This window comes from Anguilla anguilla, chromosome 4 (genome assembly GCF_013347855.1).
Source record: "Anguilla anguilla isolate fAngAng1 chromosome 4, fAngAng1.pri, whole genome shotgun sequence".
Classification (NCBI taxonomy): Eukaryota; Metazoa; Chordata; class Actinopteri; order Anguilliformes; family Anguillidae; genus Anguilla; species Anguilla anguilla.
In genome coordinates, this window is record NC_049204.1 from 25,161,007 (window position 1) to 25,175,167 (window position 14,161).

Below are 14,161 nucleotides of genomic sequence, written 5' to 3' on the forward strand. Positions count from 1 at the left end.
ATACAGATAGCAAGAATTATAAGTATTATAGTAGTCCTGTTGTATCTCACTGCTAATGTCTTCACGCACTCAGTAATATTTTATCACATTCACATTACAGGCTTTGAGCAGTTCAGGTTAAGTACCTTACTCAAGGCTACAACGGCAGTGTCCTACCCGGGAATCAAACCTGTGACCTTTAGGTTACAAGATCGGTTCCTTACGCATTATACTACAGTATAGAATTTTCTCTACTATTGGGGAATCAATGCGTGTCCCTTCAGCTTAAAATCTTCTGCACATATCCTGTGTGCCGTAACAGAGCTGAGTTATGAAACCAACCACCATTATTTATTTATTTATTAGAAAATGTGTTTAAGTCAGGCAAATGACTGTACTGTATTACATTTGTAATACAGAAGTATACAACACAATATTACTTAATCCATCCCTCTAGGGATAATTCTATTTATACAGTATAGTATGTATATATATATCATTCGTACAATCTATAGCATGACCGAACATTCCGTCGTTCCCTGCCTGTCTCACAATTAGCTGGATCATCGCAAGAGAGAGATACGACCAGGATCAGGAGCCCGCAGCCCAATACCTTCTCAGCATCTTTTATTTTTTTCATGCTGACGTGTGCGAGCGAGTAGCGCCCCGGAGCGCACATGCTAACGGCGCGCTCCGCGTGACAGACATTCTAAATCACACCCGAGCCCCCGCAGAGCTCCTCCATCCCCGATGCCTCCGGCCCTGGGTTTCTGCCAACGTCAGGCCTGCCGCGCAGGAAGGCCCCCAGGGACCCCCTGGCTGCCCGGTCTGCCTGCTGCCGGGGCCAATTCTCATTTCGCTGCCTGCCTCACTCACCAAAGTGTCATCAGTCACCCTTCATATGATCTGCGCGGTATCTGCTCCTGTTTCAGCAACGACATCACTGCTGTCAATGGACACCTGTTACCTACATGCCACATTTAATGACATGGCTACCTTTATGAAGGCTTATTAATGTACTGTCACCAGGCTATGATCAGAGTTATAACATGACAAGCTTTTTTTTTTTGGCTCAGAATATTCTTCAGAATTATTGTGTGTGTCCACCGCTTATTTTTCCATGGTTGCATCCCATTTGTAAACTGGGTTTTACTTAACATAATTTGGCAGCTTGGAGAAGAAAGTAATTACTGTCCCCGTGGCTACATCTATGCTGTCGTTGTGGTGACAATGTATCACGATCGTAAGAAAAACTGAAATATGGGAATCAGGGTTTTTATGCGGCTGTAGAAGCATTTGTGAAAGCGTAAAGCAGATTTTAAGTGCATCTGAATAATTACACAGCGCTGCTTCCAAAGAGGCTTTTTCTGCCAGTGCAGTTCTGTCAATTCCGATTAAAATGTTACACATAAAGCCTGCTGCCATGACTCCAAAGGGACATCAATGTTTACATGTTTACCTCCCCACTAGACACGCAGTAGTCTGCCTCTCTATTTAGACAAAGCAACGCTTTGGTTTAATTATACACATCATTATAAATGTCAGTGTAAAAGGATGAGACACATTAACCTGACTGAAAATGGCACTCCAGTTCTCATAACCACTCATTACTGATAGAATGTCATCCTTTTTCTAACTCACAATGGTCTGAACAGGGCCGTGTGTTCTCTGTAATGTTATCTGCTCCAGTGGTCTTATTGTTTTTCAGGATTTGTAATAACGGTGCGGTTATTCAAAGCTTTTCCCCCTCGTTCTGTATTTGCAGTTGCTTTCAGGAGTGTGTGCACACTGAATGCCTTGGGACAGATTTGTCAACTCATCCTTCAGTGGATACTCTGTGGGATTGGAATCAAGGGGACTTGTCAGAATATTTTGAAGTGCATTTTCTTCTTTTTGAGCGCAGCTTTGTGTAAACACAGAACTGCCATTGGCACTTGGGATAAAGACAGATCCAAACCGCATAATGACTGAAATGGAACTGTAGTACTGCCTTGAACGATGCTGCCACTTTGTCTCAAATCCAAAACCACCAAGGCTATTAGTGCCCTATATAGACAATTGTGCGAAACAGCACACTGTTCATTGCAAAATGGATTTCACCTAATTAGTTTCATTGTGTTCATACAAAGGATTTGGCCAAACAGTGAATGAATGAAAAACAGTAAGTTCAGGCAATCCTGCTCAAAACTCCCCTATCATATCCAATAATATTCTTTTCTACCCTGTAGTATCCTGTCCTATCCAATCAAATTCTCTCATGTCATATCCTATCCAATCATATCATATCATATATTCTGTCCTATCCTGTAATGTCTGGACTGAGTAAACAGGGGTGACAGTACAGAAGTTAAACTCCCTTAAAGGGGAAAGAGAAAGGTACCTCAGAGAAACTAGAGCTTCTGGCCATATTCATCCATCTCAGGCTGGCAACTGATCCAGCTTCTTTCCCTCCCCATGGAAGACGGGCTGAACATCGCCTTGTGGAGCATCGGTGAAGCAGGCCGACGGTTAAGTTCACACAAAATCTCTACAAAATCTGACAAGGAGAGCCATGGGTAAGACACAGCAAAGGCACAAAGAAAAGGGGGGGAGGGGCTGTTAAAACCAAGCAGTGCTTTGTTTCTCCCTGTCGGGTCTTCCCCTCAGTCCTGTTCTAGGAGTGAGCCAGATCTAAAACACAGCTGGAAAAAAGTGAATCACGATTGGTTTGCCAGGTGGTAAATATTCAATATGAGGAAGGCCTTTGTGGATGGGCTTGCATGCAAGGTAGAAGCCTACTGAACATGAAATAGACCTTTGTATGACCAAATCAATGTCATATAGAGGAATGTGAGGTTTTAGTATCTACATGATCACTAACACTGAGCTGGTGCCTATCTCTCGTGTTAAGGAGGAGTGGTACAATTATTAGACTGATTACTACTTAGTTATTTACTACTTAGTTATCTGCATGACTGAACAACTTTTCACTCCATACCTGCTGTACAATTTATGATTATTTTGTTTCCATTTTGCTTTAAGAACAGCACGTAGGGAATTAAAAATCAAAAATATCTAACCGCTTCAATCTTGAGAGGAAACTCTAGCCAAATTAGAGAAGTATACGCCTCACCAAAGTAGAGGAGTGATGTCAGTTTATTAAAGGACTGCCCAACCCTGATCCTGAAGATCTACTGTTCTGTAGGTTTTCATTTCAACCCGAATATCGCACACCGGATTCTACAAATTAGCAGCTCAAAAAGATCTCTAGCTGTTCAATGAGGTGTGCTTTGTTAGTGTTTAAATAAAAATCTACAGGATGGTAGATCTCCAGGAACAGGAAGCCCTGTATATTTTAACAGAAAATAAACTTTCTTGTGGAAATAAGCACAGAAAAAATATAAATATAAAAATACAAATATGCTAATCAAAATGTATTTTTTGTTCCTGAATAATGACAGATACCATTCCTGCAGAGCAAATTTTTCAATGTTAAATCAACTGTAGCAGAGTTCATAAAAGTAAAATCTGGGTGAAGTAAGGATCACATGTACTCGATTTGCTGTGTATCTTGATAATTGGGTAAAATGAGGATGCATGTTTCTGAGATATACAGAAGTTTGAGACTAAATGGGGTACTAGCCAAAGGCAAGGGGATGTTATTTGTGGTTTGTAAAACACCCGACACCTCACCTTCCCTTAATATACAGTACAATATTTTGAGTTTACCACAAACAGACTACCAATTCAAATCATGATCAATGGCTTTTCATATATCTGTGACTCTAATGTAGTAAAAAACAATATACATTTTACGTATGATTTGGCTACTCCCAGGCATCTGGTTTAGAACATTACATTGGTGGCCTATATTGACAGCAAAAATGAGCAATTTCTGCCTGAATCTCAAGAGACACTAAAAAGGAAATCTGGATAAAAGTTGTGATTTTTACAGCATACGGTGCTTTGAAGGTAGAACTAGGAAGCTTTAGAAATTTGATCTGGGTTCACCCCTATTTATAACTTAACTTTATAACTTTATAACTTCACTGACATGGAAAGCATTTCCAGCAAGTAATAATCAAAAGATCTTACTATGGCACCAAAACCATTTCAGACAGCTTCAGGTCAGCTTGGCCCTTTGATGTCTTAAAATATTCTGGTTTTAGAAATATGATTAAATTTGTGATATTCTTTAAATGCTAATATTTGTCCTACATTTATATAGCTGCTGCTCTTCTATGAATTATATATAGTTCATAAACTGTGTTTCTGTGTGTAGTCTGATGGTAAAATACCACTGGGGGCTATTCTTCTTACAGTAGTATTGTATTATGCCCATAAAACTCCAGCTATTAAACCTTTACCACAAATAATGGTTATAAAGCTACACATAAAGCTATTTAAAAGACTGCTGGTCAAGGAAGATTTCTGCCCCCAAATTTATCTTAGTTTCCAATGTTTTTTATAGTTGATTTTCTAAATAAAAGCCAGTACGTCAAAGGTATGACAACCAAAGCAGAAGGAGTGCAATGTATCCATAGATTTAAATGAAAATATAAACTGTGTGGTGGCAATGGAAAACTATTATTGAAAAATGTCTGTCATAAAATAGAGATTTGCACTCCATATAGCCCATTACACTAAAAGATAACAGTAATTTGGATTACTATTATGATTACCGATCACGGATTTGCTGTTTTTGAATCTGAAATACACCGAACCTTATAAGGGAAGATAATCTCAACTCATACTGTGAAGTAGTGGCTTGCTTATCATGACATGATTTTTAAAATGCAAACAGCAATGTTATAAATTAGTCTTAATTTTGATGCTGTCATTGTGATCTGCAGGGCAAGATAACAAAAGCAAGCCATCCAATCCTACATGAATTTGAAGGCTAACTACGATGAATATTACACTACTTTTGTCTTTAACAAGCACGGAACCATCCGGACCCACGGCGCAACTCACTTCTGCAGACACATTTTAGCTGGCACCACCTGCGCATGCGTCCTACTAAACGAAGCACCTCTGTGCATGCGTCCCACAAAACGTCCCTCAAAGGTCGTCCGTGAGTGAGTGAGTGACCACAATTTGCCATGCATATAAAATATAAAAGCAAAATATAAAAAGCTTTAGCTTTGGAGAATGCGGGCATCGATCCCGCTACCTCTCGCATGCTAAGCGAGCGCTCTACCATTTGAGCTAATTCCCCGAGAGCTACCACATATGAAAGCTAAATTCGATATATCATGTCTATACATTTTTATTAGAATTATTCGTAATCCAGCTAGCGTTAGCTACCTGCACATAGCAAGGGTGGAAAAGACTAACGTTATGCTGTCGAGAAATTATACAAGCAGGGCCACAACCTCCATATGCGTTATTTCAGCAACTGGCTATCTATTTTGCCCAAGTAGTAGATCTAATTGACCTAACTTGCAAACATTACATTACCCTAAATTCAAAAGTAATTTACAGCTAGCTAATACACGCTAAAAACACAGCTAGCAAACTAAACTTAACACTAGTTTACCACCACGACATCAATATATGAATTCGTATGATACATTGTGAACTTTATTAAACTGGCGATGCTTATTTGTGTTGCACCTCCTAGTGAGAAACCCAAAAAGCTAAAAGCTAGTTAGCGAGCCTCTTTCGATTGTGGCTCGGCAATCGGTATCATCAGCAGTTCCCCCTGCAATGCCCAAACCGAAACCTGAGGTTGTAAGAAAAGAAACGGGAACTGCGGGAATGAGAGGATGAGACTAGGAGGTGAGGGAGAGAATTGCAGCAAAATCTCTAGGCAGCAAAGTTTATCCAGCTGCGACAACAGGAACATTGGCTGGCAAAACTTTAAACAAAACATCATAACTTCTAACGTGCTTTGCTCGTTGACTTGACGTGATCATGGTAAGTTCATTCTACATCTATACTGATTACCTTCAGCTAGCTAGGTCACTTAATGCGGTATATTCTGCGGCATGTAAAATCTATGTAGCTGGCTCACCTTGGGGTTGCGGAAATCACGGAGTGGCACAGCGACATAGAAGATGTGCATTGACATAGGACTGGAAGGTGAGGGTCGATGGGTGGTGAAGTGTTTTGGACTCGTGCTTGCTTGATATCGGGTGCTCGCAAGCTACGCAATATGTGCATGTAGGCTACGTACGTGTGCTACCGCACTGTCTCATGCCAGTAAATGACCTTACAGTCAATGACTCTTTGCTCCCAGTGAAAATATGTTGGTGGTATTGAAATCACAATAAAAAAGACAATTACTATCGCTATACAGACAGTTTTATAGATGAATAGAGGACCGTTAAAGATAACGTTTAATGAAACATGTAATGTCCAACGTAGCCTACAGGAACTTGCACTCAGCTCATAACTTGTAAGGAATCTGTGATGTCGCCTGCTGTTTAGTACGCAGCACAGTACGCAGTAATAGATCATGCCAACTTGGTTTTAATTTATTTAATTTATATATGGTAGGTAAGCATGTCAGGAAACTGCTGCACCTTCGTCACTGAAATGATCTCTTATAAATTGCTGGTTCAACTGCATTTCTGAGCACAAACTTTTAAAGGAATTGCAGTGGAACCAGGCAGGGCAAGGCTTGATGTAGCTGGAGTGAGAGGCCGGATTACAAATCCCACCTTGGACTCAGGCAAAGCTCTAACTTGTTCGTTACATTGACATAGAATAGGTATACAAACAATGAACAGACCAACCAAATCTTTCCTGTCAGGGCTTAAAATATGCCATATTCGAAGCAGCCCACATTGGATAGATTAGCGCAAAATATCATTACGTATAATGCAGCTGGTTTATGCATACTCCTACCTGCATATACTGCATAACAGTCAACGTCCCAAGCATGCAATGATCAGGAGTTGAGTGTAGGCCTAGTTCAGAGACGCGCGAGAGACCAGCGTTCCGGGACATTGTTTTATCGAAACACCGATTTATCATCCGTTGAAGCCGAGGGCGGCTGAAACGGCATGTTTTTAATAATAAACGTAGTTTGTATTTTCTGTCGACGCAAAAAGTGAGCACGTTTCTGATGTTGCCTCTCTTCATCGCACTCAGCTCGGTGCACAGTTCCTTGGGCTGGCGGCAGTGACCTGTATAGTTCGAGTGTGGGTCCTACCTGTGAGTTCCCTCCCCACAGAGAGAGAGAAGGGAAGAAGAAAGGTGGTACACGTATTGGGTAAGAATCCTTCCAACGCACAGTTGTAGTTATGAAATTTAATTTAACTGTTGTTTTCTTTGCTTAACGAGTCACCTTTCCTAGTGCAAGTATGTTCATCTGCTTTGTAAACATCATTCAACTTTACTCCCATCATCAGCAATCGCAAAATTGAAAAATGAAATGCTGATTTGGCTGCTGAGAAAAACAGTTTGATATTTGCAAAGAAAATCTTTTTTTGATGGTCAGTGCTCTCTCACCTCATGTTTACCCCACCGGAACCTAATGATGAACCCAATGTTTTGCTGGCATAATGGGGGTATGGGTAGGCCTGCTCTTATTCGTCCCCAGGGGTGATGTCACTGTCACAATCTGTACCGGACTTTCAGATGCTAACTCGCCACTACAAACTCTGTTACACTAGGACAGATTTACGAAGCCATTGATTGTTCATATTTTCTAGAAAAGTTTTTGTTTGCTGGTGTTCTATCCGACAGCCTGCGACAATCTTGTTAATGTCAAGAGACAGCCTGCACCCACAGCAATCTTGATCATATTTAATTGCATAGCAGTTCTCGCTGGGGAAGGAGAACAGTTGACAATGTCCCAATGCAAACCCATCAAGCCTGTTCTTATTGACCTGGGCAGCACTTGGAATAGCAGTTGTATTTCATAAGAATCCTCTGAAGTGATAAATCTTGCTTATCACTATGCAACTCATGCCAGCTGGCTCCTTAGCTGTGAACAAAGTGCTCCGTCTCATAGTTGGATGGGCATCTCTGCACATGTTCCATTGGCAGCTGAGGATCACACCAGGATGAATTAGTGTTTCCATCTGCTGCAACAACACCATTGACTCACCAAGTGTTATTAGTGAATCCCCGTGCTACCGCAGAACAATTTGCACCTCGGGGCAAATTCGATTTTTCTCCCCCGCCACAGTTACCGCTATGTCGCCGTGCACCCGGTGGCCCACATAAGGAATGCCACTGCTTACCCGGGTACCGAATGGTCATGCAGACGTGTTTCTCAAGCTTTATTTCATTGGTTTTGGCATGTGCTGCGGTGTGTGACCAACATGCCACACATCCAGCTCTTAAGCAGGTGGAGATAATGAGCAGGTGCCGTGGCTAATTATAGATTTTGATATCCGCTGACAAAAAGAGGTCTCTCTCACTTTGGCGCACTCTCGCACAGACTGAATGTGACTGAAGTGGGGGTTTTTTTTTCTCCAGTGGGAACTCTTTCAGAGAGGGTGGAAAGACTTGACGGAGAATCTGCCAATATGTAAATTTGTCTTGGGGCTACAGTGGCCCTTGAAACTGAAATTTAAAAAAAGCAATGGCTTCTTTTTCTCTGAAATTGTTGTGATGAGATGAGCTCCGATGCGATTCCAGATTGAAAACAAGCCGCCAGGAGCTGAGGTTTGTGGAACCTGCGCGGAGTTTTACTGAACAGCCGCTCAGTTTGTCAGATTCAGCAGCCCTCACAGGCCCATGCTGTGTGGAGGAAAGATGAGCTTTGGTTGGATTGTACCATCTTAACGCTTGACCCGACCTTGTAACCTGCAGCTCAGACACACCGTGTGTGTGATGAGGTGCCCATGAGAATGTGAGGGGGCCTGCTTTGAGCCTGTGTGTTCTGACCCACCCCCACCCCCCCACCCCACCCCCCTGCAGAGGATGAGAGCGGCGCGGTGATCGTCCAGACGGCACCGGGTAAGGTAGTCACCCACCGCGGCGGCTCCATCACCCTGCCGTGCCGATACCACCACGAACCGGAGAACAGCGACCCCGCCCGCATCCGCATCAAGTGGACCAAGGTGACGGACACCTTCCGGTTCGAGGACGTGTTCGTGGCGCTGGGGCGGCAGCAGCGGGCGCTGGGGGCGTACCGCGGCCGCGTGACTCTGGAGAACGCGGGCCCCTGGGACGCCTCGGTCGTCATTCACAACGTCACGCTGCAGGACTACGGTCGCTACGAGTGCGAGGTCACCAACGACATGGAGGACGACACGGGCTTCGTCAGCCTCGACCTTGAAGGTCAGGTGGGGGGGGGGGGGGGGGGGGGGCGAGGGGGCAAGGGGTTAGGGGCCTGAAGTGGCCAGGACCTCCAGAAAAGATTACATTCACATTTATATTTTAGGCATCTAGCTGATGCTCTTATCCAGAGTGACTTACAATTAGTGCACAGAGAATAGGCAGCATTCAAAGTAGCAATTAATACAATGCAATGGACGGGCTCTAACACACCTGTTTTGATAAGAAGTTAGGTGGTAATATGGAAACAGCTTTGAATGGTAACTGTAGGTGTTTTAGGTGCTAATTGATTAGTGGGGATTATTAGGTATTAATTGGTTAGCAGGTGCTTTAAAAGGATGATGATGTGAAAAGTGTGCTCTGTGGGTCTAACTGTCTTGTACAGCAGCAGTATCCAATGAATGAAGAAGAGGGGCATGGCTGTAGATTAAATGGGGGATTCTCTGTCTCTCTCCAGGTGTGGTGTTCCCCTACCATCCTCGCCTGGGGCGCTACAAACTGAACTACCACCAGGCCCAGGAGGTGTGCCGGCAGCAGGACGCCATCTTGGCCTCCCACGGGCAGCTGCACAAGGCCTGGCTGGAGGGCCTGGACTGGTGCAACGCGGGCTGGCTGGAAGACGGCTCGGTGCAGTACCCCATCTCGCACCCCCGGGACGAGTGCGGCCGCAAGGACGCTCCCCCCGGCGTCCGAAACTACGGCTACCGGCACAAAGAGGACGAGCGCTACGACGCCTTCTGCTTCACCTCCAATCTCAATGGTGGGCTATGGGCCTGGGGGGTGGGGGGGTGGGGTCAGAGCTTGGTTCTGATCCAGTGCCTGAAGTGGGAGGGGAAAAAATAAGTGCCGGTACTCTGAGCAAAACGTACAAGTCCCAGTACGGCGTACCGGTCTCTTTTCCGATCCACTTCAAGCACTGGTACTAACCACTGACTGCTATAGTCTTTTCCTGGGGAGGGAATATGGTTGGCCGGTGGGCAGAGAAGAGTGCCGGGAGCTTAAAATAACTGCCGGTACGGAAGAACGAAAGTCAGGGTGCTCCAGAGAGCGAAACGCAGAAAAAGGCTGTGCTGTGTGGCGCTGAGCGCCGGCCCACTTCCAGCGCTCTGTGAAGAGAAGCCCCGGGCCGCTGCGTAGGGAAATGGCCGCCATTAACTCTGACCCGCATTACAGCCATAGCCGCGCTTCCCCTTTCATCCGTGGCCTTTGATATTCATCCTCGACACAGCGCCAGCCTGAACCGTCTCGCTGGCTCAGAGAGCGTCTGCTGATTAAAAGAAGCCAGGGGGGGCTGGACCTCAAGTACCAGCTGTTGGCGCTCTTTACCCAAGGGACACATATGTCCAATTCAGAAATTAATAGAGGAAAATATGACTTTGCATAACTATCAGAGGTATGAGATTTTGTCTGATGCAAGCAGTGGCTTTTATTCATTGTAGTAGTCATATTGTTGGAAAAATATCGATTTTTCTCCAAGCCATATCATGCCATGAGTTTTCAAAGCAATATAAGGGCCACATATTATTGTCGCACTTTAATACACTTCACTGAGGAAAACTAACAGGCTTTTTTCCCCCCCCTGCATCCCCAAATGTGTTATTAAGAACACATTCAGAACAGAAATGTGCACAGTTGGAGCAATTGTGAGCGATTCCATCGCACTGACCAGCTGGAAGATATTTACTGAGGTGCCCGATGGGAAATATGAGACAATACTCCCCGCTAATAGGCAGCAGTAATATAAACAAACAGAAAATCGATAGCCAAGCTCTGGGCAGCGGGCGGCGTTCATTTGGAGAGAGCGGCTGGTCGTTTTATGTTGAAGTTTCTCACTGCTCAGCCGACATTATTAAAGCGCGTTCTGTTTCACTTTAGCCCGGGCAATTTCTGCTCTCCCATTCCCATTACTGTCATTTTCCGGCAGGAGCAGTATTTCCTAAATAAAGTGAGAATAAAAAAGCGCAAGTTTACTGAAGTGATTTTGACAGAGGGAGGTCGGTCCGGGGCTGGTGGAGTTTCTCTTTTGGTATTTTGATTTAATGGCATCTTCCCATGTGGTGTGTGGCTCTAACTCAACTGACAAATACATGGTGCCAGTGAGACATGCCTACTCCATTATAATGTGGATGCTGTCTGCCTGTGGCCTGTCATCTCGGTCCTCCTCCTTCTCAGGCTGAGATAAAGAAACTAGGGATAGGACATCGGCGTCAGCACTTTCCACACAGAAACCAGAGAGGGGCTCTCCTCCAATCATACAGAATGTTACTAACAACAAATGGAACAAAGCTAGTGGTGATTGGTGGATACCTTCTGGCTATGGTCACTTTATTTCTCAAGTATAGACAAAAGATATACACCAATAAACCTTGAGGTAATTCTGATTTTACTGTAAACAATGTACTCTGGAATTGATGGAGCGCTTCTGTATGTTTCTGTGCGATACCAGCATTCCGTCGCTGTTCCGTTGTCCCTGATTCCAGGCCGGGTGTACTTCCTGAAGCGCTTCAAGAAGGTGAACTACAGCGAGGCGGCGAAGGCGTGTCAGAGGGACGGCTCGGCGGTGGCGAAGGTGGGCCAGCTGTACGCCGCCTGGAAGATCCAGCTGCTGGACCGCTGCGAGGCCGGCTGGCTGGAGGACGGCAGCATCCGCTACCCCATCGTCAACCCGCGGGCCCGCTGCGGCGGCCCCGAGCCCGGCGTCCGCAACCTGGGCTTCCCCGACAAGAAGTTCCGCCTCTACGGGATCTACTGCTTCCGCAAGAACAGAGAGGGCGCTGCCGTGCCTCCCACCCCGCAGCCGAAGAAGGCCGTTGGCGCCGCCGCCACCAACGGGACCAGCAACATCTAAATAAAAGGAGGTGGGGGTGAGGGGGGCGGGGGTGTGTTACCGTCCCCATGGCAATAGCACAATGGCTGGTGTGGAAATGACTGACAGGACAAGCTCATTTGCAACCTCGTCAGTAAGGAAAGTAGGGCAGCGTTAAATCAGTGAGCAATTTTGCCTACGTGATTTCCCTTCCCTTTTAAAATATGAGATGTCAGTCATATTTTGTGCGAGTCGCTCTCTCTACAAGAGGCTAAAATTACAGCTTGGCATCTACCAGACGCATCAGATTAGAAAGCCTTTCATTTGGTGCATTGTTTGCCCTTGTACTTTATCTAGCCTACTGCATGGAGGCAGAGGCAGGATTTTGCCTCAAGTGTCAATTTTTTTTGCTAACCCACCCCTTCAAAAAAATAAATGAATAAAAAAACTAGATAGATAAATAAAGGATGCACGAGTACTCTCTGCGAAAACCTTAATTAGCGCGGAGACGGAGAGATGATTTTTGCACGTCTCCTAACAAATGCAGCCCGTCAGACACGGCCCTCTCCGGTCTGATTATGAGAGAGCGACGAGCCGCTGAAGTGCTTCCTCCCCGCTCCTCTGCCCCGCTCCCGCCCGAGCTCCAGCTTTTCGCCGCGGCTGTCCTGCTCGCGCGGCTCTCGCGCGTTTGGTTTTCTGAAGATGCCGTTTATTTGCCGCTTTTGCACAGAGGGGTCCGCTGGCCCGTCATTAGAAGGAAATGAGCCTTTTCGTAGTCGGCCGGTTGGCTGCGTCGTGATTTTCTGCACTCAGTGCAGCATGCTCGCACTTCTATGAAAACGGTTTAAATTCTAATATCGTAAGCACGTTTGAACAGGAGCTAGCTTTAGAAGTTTAGGCAGAACTGAATAAAAGCAACCACAATATAAAGAGCTACTTTATATTCAGCTGTTAGCTATCCACCTTATATCCTAAAATCAGTGGTCCGTCAGCAGTAGTAATGTACAACCGCGATGTACAGAATCTTGTCTGCACTTCTACATTTTTAGGGATCAAATTTGTGCTTTGAGGCAAGTGGTTTAGCTGCCTGCGATCTGATTGTAATGCTACTTTACCTTTAGATTCAGTAGGTAATGCAAATGTTCCAGACTACTTCACAATCATAGCGCTATTCTGAAAGTCAAAAGATATTCTGGTTCATTCTATAGCTGTGGTGTGAGAATGTAACACCAACACATCAATTTCAACCTCTTCTTTTTACTAAAAGGCACATTTTGTACTTGTGGCAAGCGTTTGTGTACCGACAGCAGTGAACATGCAGCTGTGCCAATATAGCTGGAATGACTATGTCATTTCCATAGCAACAGCAATAATGAATACAACTCCCAAGTTCTAAATAAACAAACAATATCGATTTAATTCAGCCAGGGGATAAACCCAAAGTTATTGAAGAGCAGACAATTGGCTGTATATGCCTTTTACAATGGATGCTTACTTTATTTTGGTAGTATTGGGTTCAGATGATGTAAACACATGTAGGCTATAGAGAAGAAATTGTGAGAGAAAACATGGCATTAACTGTAATAAGTATAACATGTTAACGTAATATGTTATATACAAAGTATTTTGCTTATACTGTCCTCTTTTAATTCCTTATACAGCTTACTTTAAGTAAGATGAGTGACTATTTTGTTTCATGTACAGAAATTTAAGGAGAAGCTGCTATCAAAAATGTTGACTTCCATGCAAGAACAAGAACAAGCACTAAGCACTTATGCTGAACAGACCAGTTCACAGATTGAAGACAGGGAGCCTTTTTCATTTCACAATCACATGTGATGAATTGAGATATTTCAGTTAGCATTCACTCATTTTTTGTTTTGTTCTTGAGTGACAGCTGTGTTCAGCGCTTTGTTTTTATGTACAGAATTCCATGCATAGACATTAAACTGTGATGTGTCATTTAAATAATGAATGCCATTCTTTGTATAACAGATTGTAGTAACAATGGAATGACAGCGTTGCACTTCTTATTGCCTTTTCAACAGAGTCGCTGGCATTACTGTGTGAGTAGATAAATAAATAATAATAAAGTTTCCATTCATATTGAAAACACTGTCTGCCTTGTGGTCAATTAAAATGTTCATTGTACATACAGTT

General features: G+C 44.2%; 1 protein-coding gene, 1 long non-coding RNA gene and 1 other non-coding gene across 3 annotated transcripts; 1 reads left to right on the forward strand and 2 right to left on the reverse strand.

Moving 5' to 3' along the window:
• Positions 1 to 534: 534 nt before the first annotated feature.
• LOC118226282 lies at positions 535 to 6,101 on the reverse strand. Its single transcript, XR_004765007.1, has 3 exons — positions 5,975 to 6,101; positions 2,360 to 2,515; positions 535 to 902 (listed from the first exon to the last, which is right to left on the reverse strand). It is a non-coding gene; the product is annotated as an uncharacterized LOC118226282 (long non-coding RNA).
• trnaa-agc lies at positions 5,104 to 5,176 on the reverse strand. The gene has a single exon. It is a non-coding gene; the product is annotated as a tRNA-Ala (tRNA).
• Positions 5,560 to 14,114, forward strand: hapln4 (hyaluronan and proteoglycan link protein 4). Its single transcript, XM_035415790.1, has 5 exons — positions 5,560 to 5,877; positions 7,057 to 7,177; positions 8,836 to 9,198; positions 9,653 to 9,955; positions 11,676 to 14,114. The coding sequence occupies exons 1-5, from the start codon at positions 5,875 to 5,877 to the stop codon at positions 12,041 to 12,043; spliced, it is 1,158 nt and encodes a 385-aa protein (XP_035271681.1). The 5' UTR covers positions 5,560 to 5,874; the 3' UTR covers positions 12,044 to 14,114.
• Positions 14,115 to 14,161: the final 47 nt, after the last annotated feature.